We start from the raw sequence: 23,131 nt of genomic DNA, 5'->3' as shown, positions 1-23,131 counted from the left end.
GGAAATATTTTAAGGCGCAAAAATTTAGGGCTTTAAAAATATTTTCCTTTAGATAGACTTTATATTAATTTTAATTGATGACCTTAAAAACAAACTTTCTTCCGCCATCAGTAATTTCCATTAGATGTCTTAAAGTTCAAAGCGTATAACACTGTGTTGAATTTAATATGAAAGATCACTCAAAGATCAGGCCCAAAACGAAACAAGCATTCAGCATGAGAAAATAAAGAATCTGATTGAGTAATACTTCAGCCTTACGTCACCTCCATTCTCATTCCCAAATGGTGACGTATTTCCGGCAGACTTTACTAATTAAGAATTTAACTTTGTTATTACTACTCTGTTCTATGCATTCTAGAGCATTTGAAGTACTACTTTACTGCCGTAAACCTACTGCCGTGTGTGTGTGTATTTTTCTTACAGCAAAGCCACATCGGGCTATCTTCCGAGCCCACCGAGAGGAATCAAGCCCCTGATTTTAGCTCGTAAATCCGTAGAATTACCACTGTACAAGGGGGGGGGGGTGCGACAGATATACATCTTGTATACTTGAGATGTATTCTAGTGTGTTTTAACACCTGTCACAGACCTCAGCTCACCACCATTTGAATAACCCTATGGTGGTTAACAGCGAGGGATACTTATTCTGAAAACCGCTGATTTAGGCTTAATTGAAAAATGAATCTTAGTATAACTTCTAAAACAAAACAAATATTAATGAAAATATGACATGATGAAACATTTGGTTTTCACCATTATTATGTCCACAACGATACTATAGTCTCTTGTATTCACAGAAATGGGATTTTTAATGTAAGAATCGCTAGGGAAGTCATCTTGTAACATGTGCTTCAACACTGCATCTTTATCTTTAGTGCGTCGTCAGTTTCACACAATATTCACTCGAATGATTCCTTTTGGAAGACAATCATACTATTGTACCAGTTTTATGTCAATGCACTAACTAATAGAGAAATATCCCATTGAGCTGGTACGTCAAATCAGTTGGGATATCTTCGAACAACTTTCCATCGATAAGTCAGCACACAAGATCACATACAGAAGTTGTAATGGTTTGCAAACAAAAACTCCAGAGCTTTCGATTATTTCACTGTAATCCGAGGGTCGCGAGTCGAGTCCCCGTCACATCAAACATGCTCGCCCTTTCAGCCGTGGGGGCGTTATAATTATACGGTCAATCCCACTTTTCGTTGATAAAAGCGTAGCCCAAGAGTTGGCGGTGAGTGGTGATGACTAACTGCCTTCCATCTAGTCTTACACTGCTAAATTATGGACAGCTAACGCAGAAAGCCCTCGTGTAGCTTTATGCGAAATTCAAAACAAGCAAAACTGACGGTTTAGCACACTCAAACTACCACGTCTACAACTACATTAGAACATTTCAACAACGTTTGATTGCTACATAGTTTCACTTTACAAGTTAACTTCTCCATGTTGGCACTCAAAGTCTCAGGTCTGATCCACTGACCTAAACCTCGAAAAATATTGTGCCAAACATGTTTTGTCTTATCAAAAACTAACCGAAACTTTCCAATATGACTCATTTTGTAGATGTACATCAAGTTCCCGGGATAACTCGTGTAGCAGGTATTAAATGTTACCTTATTGCTGTAAACGGTCAATTACATTTTCCACAGACAGGTTACATTTTACGCTATTTTACTACCTTAAACGTTACCATGTTACTGCTGTAAAGAAACCAGTATACAAGGTTTTACGTACCTTATTACAGTAAAGGGACAGCTACAGAAGGTTAGCCTATAAATTATGCAACGGATTTGAATTACCTTATTACAGTGAAAATAATCTCAGAATGTTTCACTTTTTAGAATTTATAATACACCGAGTTACCTAACTGGTATAAATGAACAACTGGCTACCGAAAATTTTCGATACGAAGTTAATACTTTTGTAACTGGAAGCGTTTGTTATATTATTACCAGAAACGGGCATCCACACAAGGTTTGTTTTGTTCCCGATTTGTATTTTAGCAGTTCTTATCATGCATGTGACTGATACGGAGTAGAAAACCTGAGCGACTGCTCTACCTGGGTTGGAATTTAGTATGTTTTAAATATCATGTTATTTGGTGTCCCTCCAACCTACCGTGAAATATAAAAAAACAAGTGGCAGGACTGGAGGCGTTTCATTACATTCGAATGTTTCTGACACTTCCTAACTGTAAACAAAGTTTGAAATTGACAGGCGAAAGACACAGAAAATCTGGGTGCAAAAATAGAATATTTAGGAGTTTTATTTACCATAGGGCTTTAGAACAAGCTTCTGTACAAATATGCCCTGTAAATATCCATGCATATATACAAAATTGGCAGATGTTCATTCTTTAATAACTCTAGCTATCAATGCAATAACTAATTATTGATTTCGTTAAGTCTGTCTCACAATTGAATTTCATTTTAAGTACATTTGACAAGAGCAGTACTTAAGAGAAACGAAACAAAAAAAAAATCACATTTTACAAAAGGTAAAACAAGACAACTCGATTTAAATATATTTTTCACTAGGCAATCTCTGCCCGTCCATTTACCTCTAGAACACACTACATCGTTTACTGTGTTAGAAAACGTCATTTTAACCGAATAGGCTCATCTCTGGAGCTTTAAAAATATAAAACTGTAAGAAAAATAAATAAAACAATACAAAGTGGCGACTTAACTATATTATCTCACTCAGTTCATATATAAAATTTGACTTTGTACAAGCTATGAAACATGCAAGGCACTTTCTCAGACACCGTAAAACATGAACAAATACAAATAAATAGGCTGACGCGAACAGTCTATCTTTGGACAGAAGGGGTGGACGGGTGTAAGTTGAAAAACTACACTTCTGTTGCTAACATCCCGCCACTGTTGTCTTCGGGCACATAATGATCTTCTATAACATATATACTACTGTGAGGGCACGTTCTCGACGACGACGACGCCTCACTGTGGAGAAAAGAATGAAATATTAAGATGGTGTCAGAATATGTTAAGATTTTAAAGAATGCTAACAAACGTTATTAAAACAAATTTTTATCAGAAAACTGCCGTACGTAAAATACAAAAACACAACCACCCTTGTAAGTCAAACAGCCCATTCATTACTAGTGTTTAAAAAAACCAAACACATTCGACACGTGTGTAAATGAATAAACCAAATTGTTTACTTGTTTCTTAATTTTGCGCAAAGCTACGCGAGGGCTATCTGCGCTATATATCCCCGATTAGGCAGTGTAATACTAGAGGGATGGTAATTAAAATATCATTCCCCACAGCCAACTCTTACCAACGAATAGTATGACTGATTAGCACATTATAACGCCTCTCCTGCTGAAAGAGCGAGTACTTGGTGCGATGGGGATTCGAACTCGCAACCTTCAGATTACGAGTCGAGCGCCTTAACTACGTGGTCATGCCAGGCTTAAGATAAAACCAGCAAAATGTGAATTGTCACAACCATAGGTGCATTATCGCCAATCCCGTATTTAAAAATATTAAATTTCACAAACGAGTTCGTGTGTGGTTTTTACTTTATACGATATCCATCTACTGCAGATAGAACTTTAATACCTATGTACGTATTTAAATTAAATGTTTAGCAAAACGTTTAAGTTATGTACAATTAATATATTCACTTTATGTTTCATTTATCAAAATATTACAGATTTGTGTTAAAAGTATTATTTAAATTATTCTGTACTATCACGAAATTGACATTCAATGAATTACGTCACGCTTACGTGAGTTACTTCACATTCGTGTAACAGAATCACTGTTAATATGCAAAACAATTACCTTTGACTGACTGATGGAAGCGACGCCTGGTGTTCAGACCGTTTCCTATCTAACGGTGCATTTGATTTAATTACACCTTTTTCTAAGTCTCTGTCCAGCGTTTTGCTGGCTCGGCTGCCGGGGCAGTCTGTATTAAGTAGTTTCGTAGACTTTGTCTGCGATAATGAATGCTCTTTGGCAAACACAGCAGGGTCATGCACCTCGGTGCTTATATTTAAGGACTTTGAGCTTGGTCGCTCGAAAGTGTTAATTATTTGATTGTCTAAGCACTTTCTGTTTAAATTGTGCACAGAGTTAATTTCGTTTTGTTTCCTCATTATTTCATCTTGTCTTTCCCTTTCCCGCCGTTTCTTTCTCCGGGTAAGTAAAAGAATCACCACAGCAACGATTACTAGTATCGGAACCATGGCAGTCAACGTGCCGATTAACGCCACGTGCTGGTCCGAGAGCCCGTCTTTGTCCGAAACGTGATGAGAGACTCCAGCTACGGCCGTCTTTGGTGGAGTGTCCACACTCTGCTCTCCAACGTTTAGTTCAGTGTTGCCCACGACGTGCTCGCACAACTGCCCACTGAAACCCCTTGGACAAACACACACAAATACGTTGCGCTGATCCATACAAGAGCCTCCATTCTGACAAGGACTCGAGCTGCACTCGTTCACTTCCACGGAACAGTCCTTGGACGTGAATCCCGGGTGACACTGGCACTGGAAATCGTTGACCAAGTCGTGACACGTTCCACCGTTTGCGCAAGGTTTGGTAAGACAGTCGTCCACATTCATCTGACACAACGAACCAATGAACCCGGGCACACACGAGCAATGAAAGGAATTTACGTCATCCACACATGTCCCTCCGTTCAAACACGGATTCTCGGCACAGTCGTTAATGTCCAGTTCACAGTTGTCCCCCATGAATCCCGTTCCACAAATACACGTGTAACTGTCGAGTCTGTCCACACAACTTCCACCTGAAAAAGACAAGAACTGAGATGAACATTTTTTATATATTCACTTGTGAACGACTGTGAATAAAGTTGGACCTCATTGCGAGTACACACCTAGACTTAACCAAAGCTGTTATTTATATTTAATACATGCCAATCTAGCGCACGAGATGTCACTAGTTGTTAAATACAAGAAAGTAGTTCGTAAAATGACTTGAAAATCCCCCACCAAAAAAAAATCCTTTATACTAGAACAAAACACAAATATACCACAACCGGTATAACTACCAATATAATATTAATTACGGTTTTTGTTGTTTTTAATAAACCTTCTTATAGATCACAAAACATTCATATTCCCATAGAGAATTTAGGGTTAAATAGGAATATTTCAGTTTATTTTTTAAGAAACACGTTTTACTCACGTGTATACAACATTTAGAATATTGTTTAACTATTGTTTACAGCTTACCATTTTGACAAGGGTTTGGTTCACATTTTTTCTTCTGAATTTCACACTTTAACCCTGAAAATTCGTGTGGGCACAAGCACTGGTATCCACCAGGTTGGTCCACACAAGAACCTCCGTTCAGACACGGGTTCTCAGTACACATGCTGGCGGAGGTCTCACAGTGTCGCCCGTAGTAACCCAGGGGGCAGTGGCAGGTATAGTTCTTCCCTGTACCCTAAAGGGTGAAAAATCAACGACTTATATTTGCCACGTCCCTTAATATCGTACAGACTGAGGTTCGTCCATGGTAAGTTATATGGAAGGGAGAATTACCATGGACTTAATTACACGACACTCAACAAGCAGGTATCAAAATTCTCTTTAATACAATAACTAACTGAATAATATTTAGCACATAGTTCGCAAACTATTTTTTATTTATAAATAAAAATCTATAAAAAGCTGGTTTTTTTTACGAATCTTATGTTTACGAAATAAGTTACATTTTAAAGCGAAACCTTACCAAATGCGATATTTGTTAATGGGCAAAAAAGTCGCCACTCAAGAACAAAATTTTAATCGAAATGCAAATAAAACAACGACGACAAGGGTTATTATATAGTAGTTTTGAAAATCTTGTGATTTTGAAATTAACATTTGAAGCTGGAGATAAACGAACTATAATAATGAATAACGAAAAAAAGATATAAAACTGCAACCACAACATAAATCATTTATGTCCAAAGAGTAACTATCAATAACGTACAGTGCACGTTCCGCCATTAAAACAAGGCTTGTGGGAACAGTCACCGATATGAGCGTCACAATCCAAGCCCGTGAAACCCTCTGGACATGTGCAGGTGTAGGATCCGTGCCCAGTATTTGTACATGTTCCACCGTTCTTACAGGGTTTGTGGTTGGTGCAGTAATTGAGATCTGTAAGAAAAAAGGAAACAGACGTTAGATCACTAGAGTCAAATCCAGGTTTATAACTAAGTTTTGATTCAGTGGTTTTAACAACATAACGCACGTGAACGAAGTGAAACGGTTCTAAACAAAATGTTACTTTATCCACCTTTTACACTAGTCTGAGCGTCCTCCGATATTAGTCTGAACGCATCCGTGCAAGTTTCGATTTTTCCTTTTTTAAAATAAAGGTTCTATTTGGATTTCCCAAAACAGTTATGAAAAGGTTCAACAGGGAAGGTTCAACTTACCTTGGTTACAAAACAGGCCCCCCCATCCTTCCTCACAATTACACTGCCAAGGTTTAGAACACGTGCCGTGAACACAACCAGGATACCGAATACACTCGTGACACGTAGAACCTTGCCAGCCTTCACGGCAACTAGATAAGAGATTGAAACTTGAAATCATTGTTCAATAAAAGTTAACAAAATCATAGTAAAAATTTTTATACTAGAAATTAGTAAATTACCATAAAACAAAAACAGGAACCACTAAGTAGAAGAATATTTGTTAAAAAATCAGAGTGACTGTATTTGAAATGTTTCTAGTCATAAAAACTGACTTTCTATACTTCAAAGTTAAGTGTGTGTGGTAAGTAGTAGGTGCTCATTATGAAGATTTGTTGAACTAACAAAAAACATCACGTCTATTTAGTGCGGATTCTTATTTTAGAACTAAGGTAACGAAAGCCGCCTGTAAGGAGCCACCTATTTTAACCACTCAGATTACAATACAGTAGTGTATTGTCTGTCAGTCAACACTAAAATTACGTCGCACAAGGAACGCTTAAACGTTACAATTTGTACTTTCGGGACGTCGGTAAAGTTTCCTCGTGCCATAAATCATTAGAAAAATTGCGCGCTCTTAGGCTGAAACAGCATGTTTAATTTTATCTTGAAACAGAACACTTTCGGGGACCCTGCGGAAGTAGATTAGTTTTATAACTGATAGATACAAGAGTTTATTTAATATTATCGGTTTTGCACTTTGTATCAGACAGATTATCTTTTTTTTTTTTTTCCACGTATACATTTATCCGACTGGCAAGAGGTCATTATTCACAAAATATTTCCCTAATCGTAATTCGCACCTTTTTGATGCCAACGCCATCTACGTTCATTTGTTTTGTTGCATGTTCTCACAGTTCAGAAGGTGTAGAAAATTAAGACAACCATCTTTTAAAGATCTCAGACCGCCAACTACGTGCCTTAAGATTTTTATAACACATCAAGACAGCCTGTTATACGTCCAACCCCAGCCATTAAACACATTTTATACGTAAGAGTGCGTGATTTCCCACGGAGTAAACGAATCAAAGCATGAAAGAGAACTGAACTTACATGCACTCGTTAGGCTGGTTGCAGTAACCGTGTTGGCTGTGACAGCCTGGAAAACAGACGGCTAAAAAAGAAAGAAACGGTGTGTTTAGTTCTAATAAGAAAAACAAACAATGAATTATATATTAGATATAAGCTTTTCTCTGTCTTACTAAAGCAACCTTATAACACTGAGTAAAAGTATCTTTGTCTTGCAGTGAGAAAGCTACCCACTTATAAAATTTCATATTTAAAATCAAATATTTGATTTTTTTTAAAAAGGGGCGAAAAACACATTTTAAAAGGAATTTTTTATTCATAACCTATTATTTTTTCATACAAGTAACCTAGAAGAGCGTTCGACTTATCACTCCGTTATATTTTTTACAATTTTTCTCGGTTTATGTTTACATTATTATACATTAAGCAATATTTATTATGAATAGAGGTTTAAATTGAAACAAGGAAATATGAATATTTTATCGCGATCATAAAAAGTCTTTGAAATAGTAAATAATTCGATGCTTCCATACACAAATCTTTTTATGCGCCGGTTATTTAACTTTTCATACAACAGACAATAACTTCCTGGGAGTTTTGGAGTTGCGCAGCAGCGACAAGAATCGGTCTTGACTTGAGAACGCGTCATTGTTAAAAGACGTCACTGAATTAAGGGTGGCGCGCACTTTAGCGACAGCTGGCCCCAGAGGCGAGCAGATGTCGGGCAATGGTCCCGCCCCCTTGCGGAGGTGACCTACATTACCTGTAACCCACGGATGGCTCGTTTTACTTTTCACAACACAGGATAAAAAGAAGAAAAAAAAAAAGAAGAAAAATGGAGTTAAACAATTTTTCACATTAACCGTAATTTCCAAAGACATACAATGCTGCGCTACTTGATGAGCGCGAGACGTGGTGCGTGAACAACACAAACACGCGAATCAAAGATAAAATAACTCCCCTTTCTCTAGAGATCAAGCGTTACGTGATTATTGCTCACCTTCGGAACAGTACTCTCCTGTCCACCCCGATAAACACACTTTCTCACCCGTCGAACTGCACGTGTAGTGGCCAAACTTATCGTTCCTCGGTCGGCAGAGCTTGGTGCAAGTCTCACCATAGTAAGTATCATCACAAAGAACTCGGTAAGTATACAGCATCGTGGTGTGATTTCTTCTGTGAGCATCTTCTGTCCACTGGGGGTTGACTTCCAGGTAACGCTGGGTGGCAAGGCGTGTGATAAGCGACCTACCTCCTGGAAAATCGATACAATTACTAAAAAGCATACAACGTAATTTAAATTCAAATACATTAAATGCAGGAATACCGTTAGCATTTGATGCGTATTTATAAATAATTTTGTCACCAGTTGTCCTGCCCGTGCAGTCGTGAAACGGGTAGTTCAAATACAAGTATTCAGCCACGTTAAACTGTTCAAATATTACCGTAACAAGGTACGAAATAGTTAGTTATACATAAAACTTCAAAAACGTAATAAATTTTCCACAAATAACACTAAAAACGAACTACAAGACAGCTTACGTATATTCTAGTAGTTAAATTTTTTACTTTGCATTCGCGTTCATACAAATATCTCGACGTTCGCACTAATTATTGTCGCTCTTATCTATCACATGATCAGTTAAATAATTTGTTTTGTTATTAAATTAAGATACACACAGGATTGTAATTAAAAAGTGTCAGTGAACACCGCTACTGCAAACTCATTTCCTTACGTGACATATATTCGACCGTGATGCCGATAGATGGCGCCTTGACGCCAGACTTACTGCACAACAAATGACAGTCGGGTCTAAGAAATAAGTTTCCCACGGTCGGTAGATTACGGCCTTGAAAACCAGCGGGAAGGGAGAAAGATGCAGAGCACAAACTGCACCAGATGGCCAGCTGACCGCTTCCGTCAACGTCTCTGGCCTTTCAGGAAACCCAAGGAAATGAGAAATTTTACTTTCTGGTGTTGGCTCTCCCCATTGACCACGAAATGAAAAGCAGCGTCAGAAAAACAAGTCATCTCTACAGACAAACGTAACATTCCTAAGACGTTTTGGTGGCGAAACTATAGTTGACCATTAACACCTGTATCAGGTTTTGATACGAATTTATCTTAATGTTTTACTAGATCCAACTTGTGTAGAAACAGATCACCTAGTTCAGTGACCCCATCTTTTGGAAGAACAGCGTCGGAGATTAGCACGTGAAAAACAAGACACACCGAACTATAGAAATAGTTAAAATAGTGCTGCAGAATAACCTGTGAAAGACACATGTGGTGAAGAAGGAAAAGCCGATCAAATAATAGTATTAATATTTTGATGCTTTAGATTTATGACGTATTGCAGTTCGGAGCAACTAAAGTTTACTTTCGGGCGAAAATAGAAACGTTTGATTTTAACAGTTTCGATTTCACATACGACTTATGATCTGTTGAACCTAGAACTAAGCCAGTCATCACCCAGATCGGTATGAAGTGCAACAGATATTAAAATATCCGTCAAATAAATAAAAAAAAACTTGTTGCGGAGAACCCTCACAGGGTTAGAAACAAAACGATGCCTTTATTAATGTTACCCTAAACAGGTTCGGAGTCGTTTCCTACACAACTGAAATATTAAAATATTCGTGCGAAGCGAATATTAAAAATCGTACTAACAAACACGATTAAATTTGATAATGCTGTTCCTAAAGTAGCTAGTGGTTTTCCAGGACTTAAAAAGATATTCCATGAAATGCAAACACTACAACCTAATACCAATAGAAATCATAACTTATGTAATTAAAAGTGTTAAACTTTCACAATAAAATGAAACTTGTTGCACAAATAGGGAAACTGAATAACAATAAATAGTTACAACATACCAGTACATCTAATAATACACAAGTCAGTGATAAAACTTACCCCCTTCGACGGGGCTTATATGCCAAGCTTCCACAATCAGTGAAAACGTTCCCTGAAAAGAAAACAGTGTTCGTCTGCATTTTCACAGTAGTTCATTTACAATAAATCCTGTTTACATATTTTCCATTATTAGTTAAAAAGGTCGTCGTATTTCGACTCTACATATTAAAATTTACATACACTGAAGTATTCATTTATTATAACCATTTTCTATTTTAAGGCAGAACAATGTTGGCAAATTAAGACACGTATTTCACTGAAGTCGGCTACCCATTCTCAGCATGTGGCTATTCTATTACATTGTTTCTAACCAATTAAAATTAAGTTGTTCAGCTCTCACTAAGCGTACACACAGAGAGAGGTTGGTGACCGGGTCTTCCAACCGTGGACAGTATCTGCTCTACCGATTCAAATTGTAGGAACAGCAAAAGAAACAAGTCTAGGCTAACTTCATAGATGGCTTTAGGTAAATAAGCTGAGACAAGGGATAGTTTTACCTCGAGATTACTGATCAAGAAACGGTAATGATCTGTCGTAGTTAACTTCATTAACTCTCCGACTTGTATTTCGATCCGTTTAGTTTAATGGATTAAAAGATAGCGCCACCTAACAAATATTTTAACAATTTTCAAAAGTAAAATTCTTACATTTGGGTGTTGTTTTCTTTATAAAATACACCGGTTTAACTATGTTTGCATTAAACCTCTGCAACGTTTATACTATTTAAACCAAGAATTATTTAAACTTAAGTACTCATTAAAAATTTTATACCTTCACAAAAATGACGACACACTATAATAATATGTTGTTAAAAATAGTATACACAAAGTATGAAAACGTTGAAATATTTAATAATGGTTGATAGCTAACTATATTTTGTTTTATTGAAAATTGTTTATTTTAAATAAGTAATTTCCGAATTTACACAATATTACGTAATTAACCTCAAAGCTTAAGTTGGCAAAGAAAACTAATATGACAACTTTATCAATTTCCGTTTAATTACGAACCAAAATTATAATATATTCTAACAATAATATTTATAAGTAAAAATATTTAATTATGCATACACTCGTTACTAGGTTAATCTTTAGTTTTAGTCTATGTAGGTAGTTGCTATCGGGATATTAATTACATAAAAACAAAACTTATGGTCAAAGCTAGAATACGACAACAACAACAAAACAAAACTTACCGGCCACGAGAAATCGAATGAAAACCGAACTTTTTTATCCAAGTGGTAAACTGAATTATTAGCCATCACAGGCGTTATGATTTCTCCGAACGTGCACGGCGGGTTTGGGTCAATTGTCGTTTGATAATGTTTCAAACATATGCGAAAAGATGTCCGACAAACACTACTGCACGACCCGTGGGCAGTACGATACCCACTACAACAGTTTCCCTCGAAATCTCGCCCGTAGTCGTTAGTAAAGGAAACAAGTCGAAGTTCAAAAACTCCAGAACTGCGAGTCTGAAAATAAACAGAAACTTCGAGTCAAGCCATGGTTTTCGCTAACACTAATTTCAAAAGATGTAAACAGGATCAAGACCCTAAAACTCACGCAATTAAAAAAAACAAAATGCAACAACTCAATTAAAGTTCCCATGATACCAAAACACAGAACGTGTTCTGGATTTTTATGAGATTTTGCAATGTGAAAAAGATTTCTAAACCAAAACTGGCGTCTAATGCTTTTAAATATACGTACTAACGTACATTCACACACACAAACAAAATTCGTTGCTTACAATTGTTTTAGAGTCATACTGGTATCACGAAAGTGATGCTGCAAATGTTTCGTAAAGTTTCACAACTACAAATAAACGATGTTTAACTATAAGTCATAACTTTTAGTTTTACTTTAGATAGGAACTTACCAGTGATACCGCAGTAAGTACGAGCAAGGCGGAATGAACTAGAGACGGTTTGATTCGCCGCCCCATCGCGCAAATCCACAGACTTCTTCCACACTGTCGTAAGACGCTACTGTGCTAAACCGAAGTCAGCCTCGCTTTCGACCAGCTCAGACTCCTCCCCAAATTGTAATTGACAGCACTCTGAAATATAACAGGCACAATCCGCTGTTCAGGTACGTAGCGCTGATATGTAAATTTAACACAAGGTATTCACACTATGGAAGATTAAAAAATCTTGTAAAAACAGCTATAGTATCGGATCAAAATCCATAGGTTCTGTAGGAAGCTAAACCTATGCTGCGCAATTATATTATTTAATATAGATGCTTGTTCTCACACAGGTATATAGTAGGTATATCCAAGTAGACTTTTACCTAGAGCGTACAAGGAGACACATCACACGCGAGACATAGACTAGCGAGCACAGAGCAACCGAGTGATTCTGGCAGCAAGGCGCGTGGCACGAGGGTTTTATATATAGGGCCAGCTGCACGTATTACTAGCTAGCATAATAAGGCCCTATTGAAATAGTCCCCACTAGTCGAGAACCTTTCAACGCTTGAGTGGTATCATCCACAGAGGAAATTTTGACGTGGAACTTTCTCTTTTCGTCTTCTTAAGTAAACTAGAAACTAAGAACGTTGAAAGATTTAAACAAGCAATATTGTAATATTGTCGCATCTAGTTCAAATAAACAACTAATAGCAAACTAATTAACTTGAGTAAGACAGAAGCAAACTTTAGAATCTTTAAGTTAGACAAGCTCATCGTTTCGGCGCTTAAACAGCCACAGAAACCTGGATAATTTAGTTTTGGAAATTGTAAAATTTGAATTCAAACAAATTAAAGTAACTTAAATGTTGATCAATAGATGGCGTGAGGTGAATCATAGTTTTGAGAAATAACCGAATATGATAAAGCTTTTTGAAGTTTCAGAAACAAATTAGCGATTTAACGCACGTAACCTTGAACGAGTCCAATAATAAAAATAGCGTACTTATTAAACCTCGATAAAACAAGTTTATACAAAATAAGATGGCTCTCAGAAGTGTAACATATTCCTATAAATTTATATTGAATTTTAAGATGTTAATGTTTCAAACAACCTGCAACAAACTATCCAAAAGATGTCGCCATAGTTTATCCATAAATATTCTTCTGCAACTCGTACTATCCGTAACTTTACAAATTTAATCATTCTCGGGAAAGCTGGCAAGGATTTAACACGATAAACATTTAATTAACTATAATTTTAACAGATAAGAAAAAAAAAAGGTATGATTAAGTCGAAACGTGTTGACAAATCAGTGAACTGGGAAGCATACATGATATTTAAGTAATCTCAAATAATTGCTCAAATATAATCTACCCAAATAGAAGTTATTCTAAAACATACTGTACTGTGAAGTGTAGGCAGAGTGAGTGGTCCCGTTCCTCCGACATCTGCTTGTGAGAACGAGTCACACCTGCCGTTAACATTACAGCTAAAGTTAATTACCAAACTAAGGTCTTCCGTCAGAAGATGGCGACTTTCTCTGGTTCACAGAATTACATGTTTTTTTATACACGTTTCTCTTCAAACTTTAACTTTTTGTAACAATTTTTTTAATCGCTCAATGTAAGAGGTTTTTAAGACACTTACCGAAGAACAATATTAAACATGTATTCATGACAAACATAAAACATTTCTACATTTTTAGTGTAAAACATTAATTTGAACGAGTGTTTGACATTCTGTAAAATGCAAGGTTTTCATATACTGTATAAATTTTCAGATAAATAATATACAACCAGAAACTCACCCAATATGGCTAATCAATACATCCGACCATTTTTGTCGCTTTTAACTATTACACAATTTTAAAATAGTAAGAACTACCAGTGGATATTCTGTTCCCTATACAAGCTGGTAATGGCTTTTCTGACAAACACGGAATACTAGCATCTTTCACCTTTTGCGAGCGTGCGCAGCTGCACTAGGGATTAATGTAAGCGTCTCAAGGGACTTATGCAATAAGATATCTAAAGAACCGTATATGAAGCTTGTCGTCGAACAATTTCCTCAGATCTGAGCCTACTCTCGAGGTTCCAGGGACGCGTGTCGGTCGCGTGCAGTCAGCCATCTCGACCAATCAGAGAAGCGCACTAATTGATTGTAACAAGTAGCGCGTGGCTCTAGGATAGCAACAAAAGAAGATTAAACGTAGCCGTATTTAAGTGTTTTGTATTTGTAATGAAGATTTTTTTGCTTATGTATCTATAAATATACGTTGATAGGTGACATGCTCTGGTGACTCAGTAGCGACATCTGCCGGGCAAGTAAATAATCTACAGACGACATTTCTAGTGTTCACGACTGGAAATAAAGTTGAATTTTTGTAAAGCAATAAGGTTGTGGCGTATTTTAACACGCTTGTATGTGTGGATATCCGTTTAGTCTTCACACCCTGCCGAACTGAATTAATTATCACAAAGGTCAGAGGTTTTCTACAGAGGAAATATAAAAACACAGTTTGTAGTGCTTGCTAAATACACTTGAAATACACCGAATCCGATTTGGATTCAATTATACAACGTTACTTAAAAAAAAGAATGATGACACAACTAAGTGGTCAGCGTGCTGCACTACGGACTTGATAGTCACCACAATTAAAAATTAACGTTAATCACTTTAGAGCCAAGGGTGTATATTGAATGAATGGAGTGAGAGAAAAAACAAAACAAGACAAGTCTTCATAAAAAAAAAAAAAAAAAAATACTTCAGTTTTGTATGTTCTACAACTACTAGACTCGCTTTATTTTACTATCCCAGAATAAAACTGATAGCAAATCAAGTGATTTAAATGATCGGTATCACCGTAATGTCATTTTATAAAAATCATCATTTCTTTAATATATCTAAATCCTCTGATAACGTCTACTTGGAAGGTTCTCAGTTAAAAATCGTGCATTATTCTAACTATACATTATTTACAAAATTTGGTAGTACACGTGACAAGTTAATCTATTACAAACGCTAAATTGTAATGTTACGAAGAGAAACAGACATGAGATTAAAAGACTCATACCACCGAGTTGTTTTCACACCATTCAACACCGCCAATTCCACATATTGCACCATATTGAATAAATTTATATTTCTGCCCATTTTAACTCTCGGTGTACAGAACCGATAAAAAACAACAGCTCAATAAATTACTTATTTTCTATCTAAAATATATATAGAATACTAGCACTATTAACGAGGTTTATTGATTGTATCATTGTACATACTTGTGTAACCCATACGTTTGTACGGACCCTGTAAATATACGGACTTACAAAGAAAGTGCAATATAATTAATGGAAAAAATAATTTAGTATTTCGTTTAGAAATAGCTGTTCTATGTAGTTTAGCGGCGATTTTACGAACGCAAACATCCTTGGCTAGATTCACCACGCTTGACAAAGTGCAGATAATTAATTTTGTAGTTTTACACTAAAACAATGATAACTACAGATAAGGAGCATTTTATATTAATTTAAAAAGGTGATTTGTTTGTTTATTTAGAATTAAGCACAAAGCTACACAGAGGGATATCTGTGCTGTGCCAGCCATGGGTATCGAAACCCGGATTTTAACGGTTTTGTTTCTGAAACTTAAAAAAAAAGACTGATCAAAACTAGTCCTTCTTACAAGTCCTTTCACACAAAAATAGGGGCACTTTAAAATACAGGATTTAACAAATGTTATATGCTTTAAAGACGTTCGATCAGTAAGCCTTGAATATCAACCATAACTATGTATGTTTAACTAATATAGCAATGTTCTGAAAATACAGACTATATTTAGTCTACTTGTAAAAGTTCAAAAACAGTGTTCACTACAAATGGGTGTCTTGAACGATAACTTGGTCCACAGAAATCCAAGAAATAGAAAGATCAGAGTACATTACATAGTTCTGATTTAATGGCATTTACAGAGACTAACTGACACGTGTAAAAGGTATGACATAACAACAGTCAAGGTATGTTTCCTGTTGCTGACCTTGTTTAAATTGTTCTGTCTTGATAGACGGCAAGCGTCGCACCTTCCTCTGTTTAAAAAAAAAAAAAAAAAATCCAATTAAAGGAAGCTTTATACCGGAAACGACATATGTGCGTCACAGCTACTTGCGTACACTACATCCAATGTAATAACGAGCCAAATGGTCATTGCGACAGTTTCTATATACTGAGATTTTATCTTAAGCTGTCGTTTCGATTCTTTCGTTTACCGTATCTTACAACAACAAAAATCACAACTGTAGTTCGCATGTCTTATGTTTAATTAACAATGGTCCTTCTGTACAAGTCTTCTAAAAACATACGATAGTTTAACAGAAGGATGACAGATACTCAATGGAACTGAAACTTAGTTTTAAGATACGTAAAAACTCTGGTTTCTCTTAATTTTATTATATAATGACTGACTAATACCTTGTTATGAAAGAAAATATGGATATATATGGGTGGGTGGGGATTTTTTTTCTTTTTAAACACAAAGCTGGGCAATGAGCTACCCGTGCTTTGCCCACCTTGGGTATCGATTTCTTAGCGTTGCAAACTTCAGACTTACAGGTGAGGCGCTGGAAAGGGGTAAAATTATCTCCACCCACGATATTAATATGCACCGATTTGTTAATAAAAGATAAGGAATAATTTCCATCTTATCTACATTTTACAATTATATCAATCAGACCCGAAAAAAGTGGGCATTTATACGACTTGTAATGAAGACTTATGACGCAAATCTTTGGTTATCAAACCAAATAACGTACAGTTCCACGAAATGTAACCAGTCATAAGGCCTTTGTGCAGACTTAACCACAAATAATGCCAACAGTAAATAAGAATATCTTAAGTAGCAAAAAAAATTGGAAGTACACACTGCTTACTCCGTACATAATATGTAGAATGATGATCAGAATGTACAGAAAGTGTGTAACAAAACGAGAGACCATTTTCCCAGACGGTGTTAGTGGTAGACTTGTTCAAGTATTGGCTCTGAGAAAGTGAGGCCACCTTGTTCACGATTAGAGCCTATGTCCAGTGGCGTATTTAGGTAAGGGCTAGAGGGAGCTTAGCCCCAGAGTCTAGGGTCTTAACGGGAGCACACTGATAATTTTATTCCATGTAAAATTACGTGAGATACAGGGTTCACAAAAATTATTCGCTCTTGGGCCCAAACGACCTTAAATCTGCTAGTGCCTGTGTCCAACAACACGATTAATGTTTTTGTCGACTCTACAGTCCAAGGTAATCACCCCGAAAGTAAACCCACGAGAAGAATCATAGTTCCGTCATCCTTTTTTTTTTTTTTAAGTTTACACAAATGAAAGAAAAATAAATCTTAAGTTAAATCATGAAAGAAAGAAAAAACGAAACTAAGTGATCTAACTAATGCAAGCTTTGTTATTACTAATAGCGAAAAACAAAATGTGAAACAACCATTGTTCTGTTCATAAACTTATCTCGTAAAAGAACTAACACCGGTAACTTCCAAGATTAAACACTTAATGCAAACAGTCAAGTTTATTCAATTTCTTGTTTAAGTGATTAGAGAAACTGGCCATGATTGTTCAAATATGATCAAGAAAAACGCGAAAGAAAAGGACTCGTAGAAACAAGACTTTGTTCTCGTTGGAACCAAATTCACTGCCTCAGATCGGTCATTGATTGGCATGCATATGAGTGGTCAAGCTCCAACCAAAGAAGAAAACTTATTGTTGTATTTCAGAACGGCTGGTATGGGTATTACCACGTATTCGCCGTTTTGAGATACATTTTTAGTTCAAGTGGGTTTCTCATGATCAAGAAAAAGTTTAGTGTTTCTACCAAGTGTCCAATTTGCCCTAGATGTTATGACCATGCCGATACCTCTTAATAGTGCACATGTAGGTAAAAATGGATTAGTTCTCAACAAAAATGATTTTACTTTTGGAAGATGTTTGAACAACATCGGGACAATATTTTGGGTTATTTCAGTGAATTTCTCGAAGCAACAGATCATATCCCCAAACTCCGCATCTGTACAACTGACTCCCCATTTTGTTGTTAGAAACGAGTGCAAGCCTCTGTATTTATTTTACGTTCTAGACAAACTTAACACTTCTACGAAAAGACGTTTCTAGTCCTGATTTCTCCAAGCCCGTTCCCCTGGCTGTGGTTTCGCTAGATAGTAGATCGGGACAGTGGGGATCTCGTTAATCCATTCATTAATGGATTTAAATGACAATTTCATTTAAATACAAAATTATTAGCCTAATATTAATAACCTTTCAAGTTGCTCTGGGGCCTATTAGGCCCCACTTTTCGTAGGAGTGTTAAACTTGTACTAATTTTGAATTTAGGGACTATCTTCTCGGTTTATACGTACAAGACTGGAATTGGTGCGCCCTAGTTTGCGATTTGCATGTTAGTTAGTCTGTAAAGGACTAACTACTTTTTACTAGGTTAAAGTCTCTCAATAAAAAAAACATTTTACGCGAAATATGAAAAATAAAAAAAATTACAATTCAGCCGTTTGTTTCTTTATGTTCCTCATTATACAATAAACCGTTAACAATAAACTGACTTCGTAACAAGAATTGTTCACAACAATAAATTAGTACATACAGTATTCAAAACATTAAAAGGCTTAACGTACTCCAAAAACAGTATTTACAACGTCCCACATCAAAATACACTAAAATATGTTGGAAAAACAAATACACAACAAAAGGGACACAACAGACATATTAGACTATAGTATTGGATTATTTGTAACAACCAGTCACGTAAGAGATAAACATATAACAAAACATTGAAATAATAGGACATGAGCCACACCCAAGTAGACAGATAAAATAACCCTTCAGGATCCACTTACCCAATAAGATTCAGTCAACATACAGGTACGAATAACCCGGATGTCCCTGCTTAGATTTAGTTCAGTTTTTAAAGTCCACCACTCTTACCTTTCACACTGGCCCTACTGATATATTCTTAGGTTTGTAAAGCTTACAGTACTGTTAACATTTCTTCAAGTTTGCCCAGTACGATTGCACCAGTACTATCTGTATCTTCTAGCAAGAAAAAAAACTGATGAAATACCAACCTTACCATCTTCCGTCTCAAATGGCCCAGTTGTTTTGAAAAACCGAATGATCTATTGTGTGTCGAATACAAGTAGCGTACAGCCTAGCATAACAGCGTAATTACTCGACATTCTAACAGCAGTCTGGGTCAAGTCGGACAGCAACCAGAACCTTTTGATAAGATCAATGTGGCCCAAATATCCAACACATTTCAGCTTCTCATGGCTTCCACAGAAAGCAATATTCCGAGTGTTTTGTTTTTTTTAATCTTATGAAAGCAATTCAAGTTTACCAATTATCAGTTTCTTGTTTCAGACACATTTTGGTTATCGATATAAATTTAGTTTATTTTCACAGATTCTTATTTTTCCACCGACTAAAACATTTTGAAACGATATGCAAATTTTAATTTGAAAAAACAAACAAACATTTTTTCTTTAGTTTTATGTTCTATTTGACGACAATGAAGTTAGTGTAAAAAATTCTGAATCGCATGTTACACAATATTCAACCTGCTGTCTTTATAAATCTTCTACACGACAAGTCGTCACGTGGGATATCTTGTTCAATTTCCTTCCTTAGTTGTCTATGGAAATCAATTTCCTTCCTTAGTTGTGTATGGAAAGTCAATTACCTGTAGCTGTACTTTTTCCAGTTGTAACTTTCAGTTTATGGCCTTTTTGCTAGATCATTAAAATGAGAAGAATACGCGTAAATTTTCGTTCAACTGTTGAAGTTAACCAAGCTACATGTACCGTCACATTCACAACTAGTTGGACGGAAGTTATGTAAATTCGCGATTGATGAACAGACACGAGTTGCTTTCCTTAATCTTCAAAATAGTCAGTAAAAACTGGAAAACACACAACTAAATTTATGTCTATCTGCACATCAATCTGTAGTTACATGGACATACGAAACTAAAGTAACGCTCATGTAACAGTTTCTTGTCGAGTTTCATTAAGATACATCAACACATACACACTAACTAACGTATCCTATACACCAAAGGTATATTTGAAAGATACGCTTTAGAAGCCTAAAGTTGGAAAACAATTACAAACCAATACTACGAAAATTTCTAATAACAATCACACAAGGTGCAGATATTTTCCACGTATTTTCCCATGATAACGCATTTCGTTAATGAAGACAGTACCTGACATTGTTTACATACCAACAGCGTAAGTTAGCCTATTAGGCTCTGTTAGAAACATACATTGTTTCCACAACAAGAAACAAGACAAAACGCGACTCAGACGGAATACTTCCAGCACGACAGTTAATAGTAAATATTACATGTCGTTTAACAGAATTTGAAACTTTAATATACTTATGTCATGGAATAATTGTTCTATTTAAGTTGCCAAACCTTCTAATTTGTCACCTTGACCCCTTCTATAGCACCTTGTACGTCAGATAGCGTAGAAGTAAACAAATTTAAAACCATTGTAGTTGAAATAATTGTAGTCTCCGAACTGTATGTCTAGATGTCGCTGTATTAAAAGCTTTCGCCAGAAATATACTACGGAGTAACAAAGTGTATTAAAAATAAATTTTTGTAACAGTCCTCACGCTAAAAAACTTAATATTCCCAAACAGAAAATAGTGAGATCCGAATATTTTACATGCGAGGTAAGGGTTTATAATAATACATTTTATTAACATTAAAATCTCGTGGTGCCGAGTTTGAACACCAGGATAGAGGTTTTCGTAATATTATAGCACAATTTTAACTCACGTCGTCACTTTTGTTTGCATTAAACCTAATTATAACTTTAATGCAGTTAGAGGTAGTTTTAATGTTAAATATTGTTGTAACTAGCACGTTTCACATCACTAGTAGTAATATAATATTTCACACTTACATCTGCATAAATATTTTCATAATTACACGGTCTCGACTGCAGAAGCTCGCACAACGAAACGTGAGAATTACGTTATGTTCACATACGTTAAAGGACTAGACCGACACAGCTAAGATGTAGGTTTAGTCACCATTAAGTTTTGACGTACTGTTCGCAGGGAAGAAGGCCGGCACGGCCAGGTGGGTTAAGGTATTAAACTCGTAATCTGAGGATCGCGGGTTCCAATACCTGTCACATAAAACATGCTCGCCCTTTCAGCCGTGGGGGCGTTATAATGTGACGTTCAATCCCACTATTCGTTGGTAAAAGAGTAGCCCAAGAGTTGGCGGTGGGTGGTGATAACTAGTTGCCTTCCCTCTAGTCTTACACTGCTAAATTAGGGACGGCTAGCACAGATAGCCCTCGTGTAGCTTTACACGAAATTTAAAAAAACAACAACAAATAAACAAAAACAATCGTAGGGAAGACTGTAGAAAAAAAACACTATTCACAAAAGTGTTGCAGTTTTTACAAGGTTTGACAATGATACTGCGTTATTTTTCTGTAAAAGTTACAAGTTGTATATATTATTCCTCGTAAATACATCTTACAATTTGTTAAATTAAATTCACCAACTGAAGTTTTAGTCGGGTCGTCAAAACAACACATTTTGTTCACACACTAACAGAAAGTTTGAAAAGCATTACGTTATCGCTACGTACCAGTGAATATTAGTAAACCACCCAACAAACCAACGACTAGTAAATTCGATACGCTTTTGAAGTTCGTTTTCCAATTATATAACAAATGGTACGCAATAAAAAATACACAACAAAATCGAGAAATTGCTAAAGAAACATTTTTCTTCAATGGCCAGTTTTAAAGGTTTAGACAACTCAGATGCGAGCATTATACCGAAATAAAGACCACAACTTCCAATACTGGACGAGGCTAAAGGTGGTTTAGTCGGAGTAGATAAACTGCTTGTTTAAAACCCAGTCTATGCGACCCAAAGTAACAGAGTCGTTATAACTCGACTTTTTAGTTAGAGGTTAAATAAAGATTGTTCTCTATCTGTACGTTAACCAGTCATCTGTTAAAATTACACCAGCTGAAAGCTTTTATTGTAATAAATCAAAGTTTTTAGCCTATACAGGTTTCGAAAGACGAGAAAGTCAAATGTTTATTTAGTAAGCGTCAGCAAATACAATGTTAAACATTTTAACGAATCCAACCAGATACTGGTTTAAAATAACCGACAGACGAATTGGCAAGACTCCTTTCGCAGTGTCAAAAAACGAATAACATTATATAACTTTTTTTAACCAATGTTTTTTGTTTTCTTTCGCTAAGGCCACTTCTTCGTATACTCAACCTAAAGCAGTCGGAAAGTTTTGCTCTTTCTGCTGTTAGCAGCACAAAATTGCGACTATTAAAAAAAGCTTTTCTAATCAAAGATTTGTTAGTTATTAGGGTGAGACCCTCGCACCACGTGCTGCTTGTTCCCTTAGCCACCACGTACAACAATACCGACTCGAAGGTACTCTGCTTTGTTGGGTTCGTGCTGCATCTGCCTCGCGCACTGGCTCATTCTCTGCAAAATGTACAAGTGGAAAGACCATCTGTTCCACACAGACCCACTGATAATATAACACTTCTGTATAATATGTAATGTTTCAACTTACTGGAAGTGAAAAAGTATGCGTTTTTAACACCTAAAAACTTAGTTTATACAAGGTTTACTAGACAAACTGTACGAGACAAAGAGTTGTTACTTTCGGTAGAAAACACAAGAACAAAAAAACAATAACAGTACAACGGAACCTCGTCTGTCAGGAAGTGTATAG

General features: G+C 36.2%; 1 protein-coding gene across 5 annotated transcripts in view; it reads right to left on the bottom strand.

Annotated features, from left to right (window-relative positions):
* Window positions 1-2,259: 2,259 nt before the first annotated feature.
* Window positions 2,260-23,131, bottom strand: part of LOC143229109 (uncharacterized) — an 88,309-nt gene continuing 67,437 nt past the window's right edge. For 4 of the 5 annotated variants that reach the window (XM_076460966.1, XM_076460957.1, XM_076460994.1 and 1 more), the window contains 10 exons: window positions 12,302-12,481; window positions 11,616-11,894; window positions 10,421-10,472; window positions 8,504-8,758; window positions 7,528-7,588; window positions 6,436-6,566; window positions 5,985-6,154; window positions 5,240-5,453; window positions 3,822-4,791; window positions 2,260-2,972 (listed from right to left, as the gene is read on the bottom strand). In XM_076460966.1, coding sequence (XP_076317081.1) covers window positions 2,864-2,972; window positions 3,822-4,791; window positions 5,240-5,453; window positions 5,985-6,154; window positions 6,436-6,566; window positions 7,528-7,588; window positions 8,504-8,758; window positions 10,421-10,472; window positions 11,616-11,894; window positions 12,302-12,367 — 2,307 coding nt within the window. In that variant the 5' untranslated portion in view covers window positions 12,368-12,481 and the 3' untranslated portion in view covers window positions 2,260-2,863. Of the gene's footprint in view, window positions 2,973-3,821; window positions 4,792-5,239; window positions 5,454-5,984; window positions 6,155-6,435; window positions 6,567-7,527; window positions 7,589-8,503; window positions 8,759-10,420; window positions 10,473-11,615; window positions 11,895-12,301; window positions 12,482-14,142; window positions 14,524-23,131 lie in introns of those variants that run through there. The other variant, XM_076460984.1, reaches the window with a different exon arrangement.

The sequence above is a fragment of the Tachypleus tridentatus genome, chromosome 1 (assembly GCF_004210375.1).
Source record: "Tachypleus tridentatus isolate NWPU-2018 chromosome 1, ASM421037v1, whole genome shotgun sequence".
NCBI classification, from domain to species: domain Eukaryota; kingdom Metazoa; phylum Arthropoda; class Merostomata; order Xiphosura; family Limulidae; genus Tachypleus; species Tachypleus tridentatus.
The sequence above is the reverse complement of the archived record's forward strand: the minus strand, read 5'-3'. Positions and strand labels throughout refer to the sequence as shown.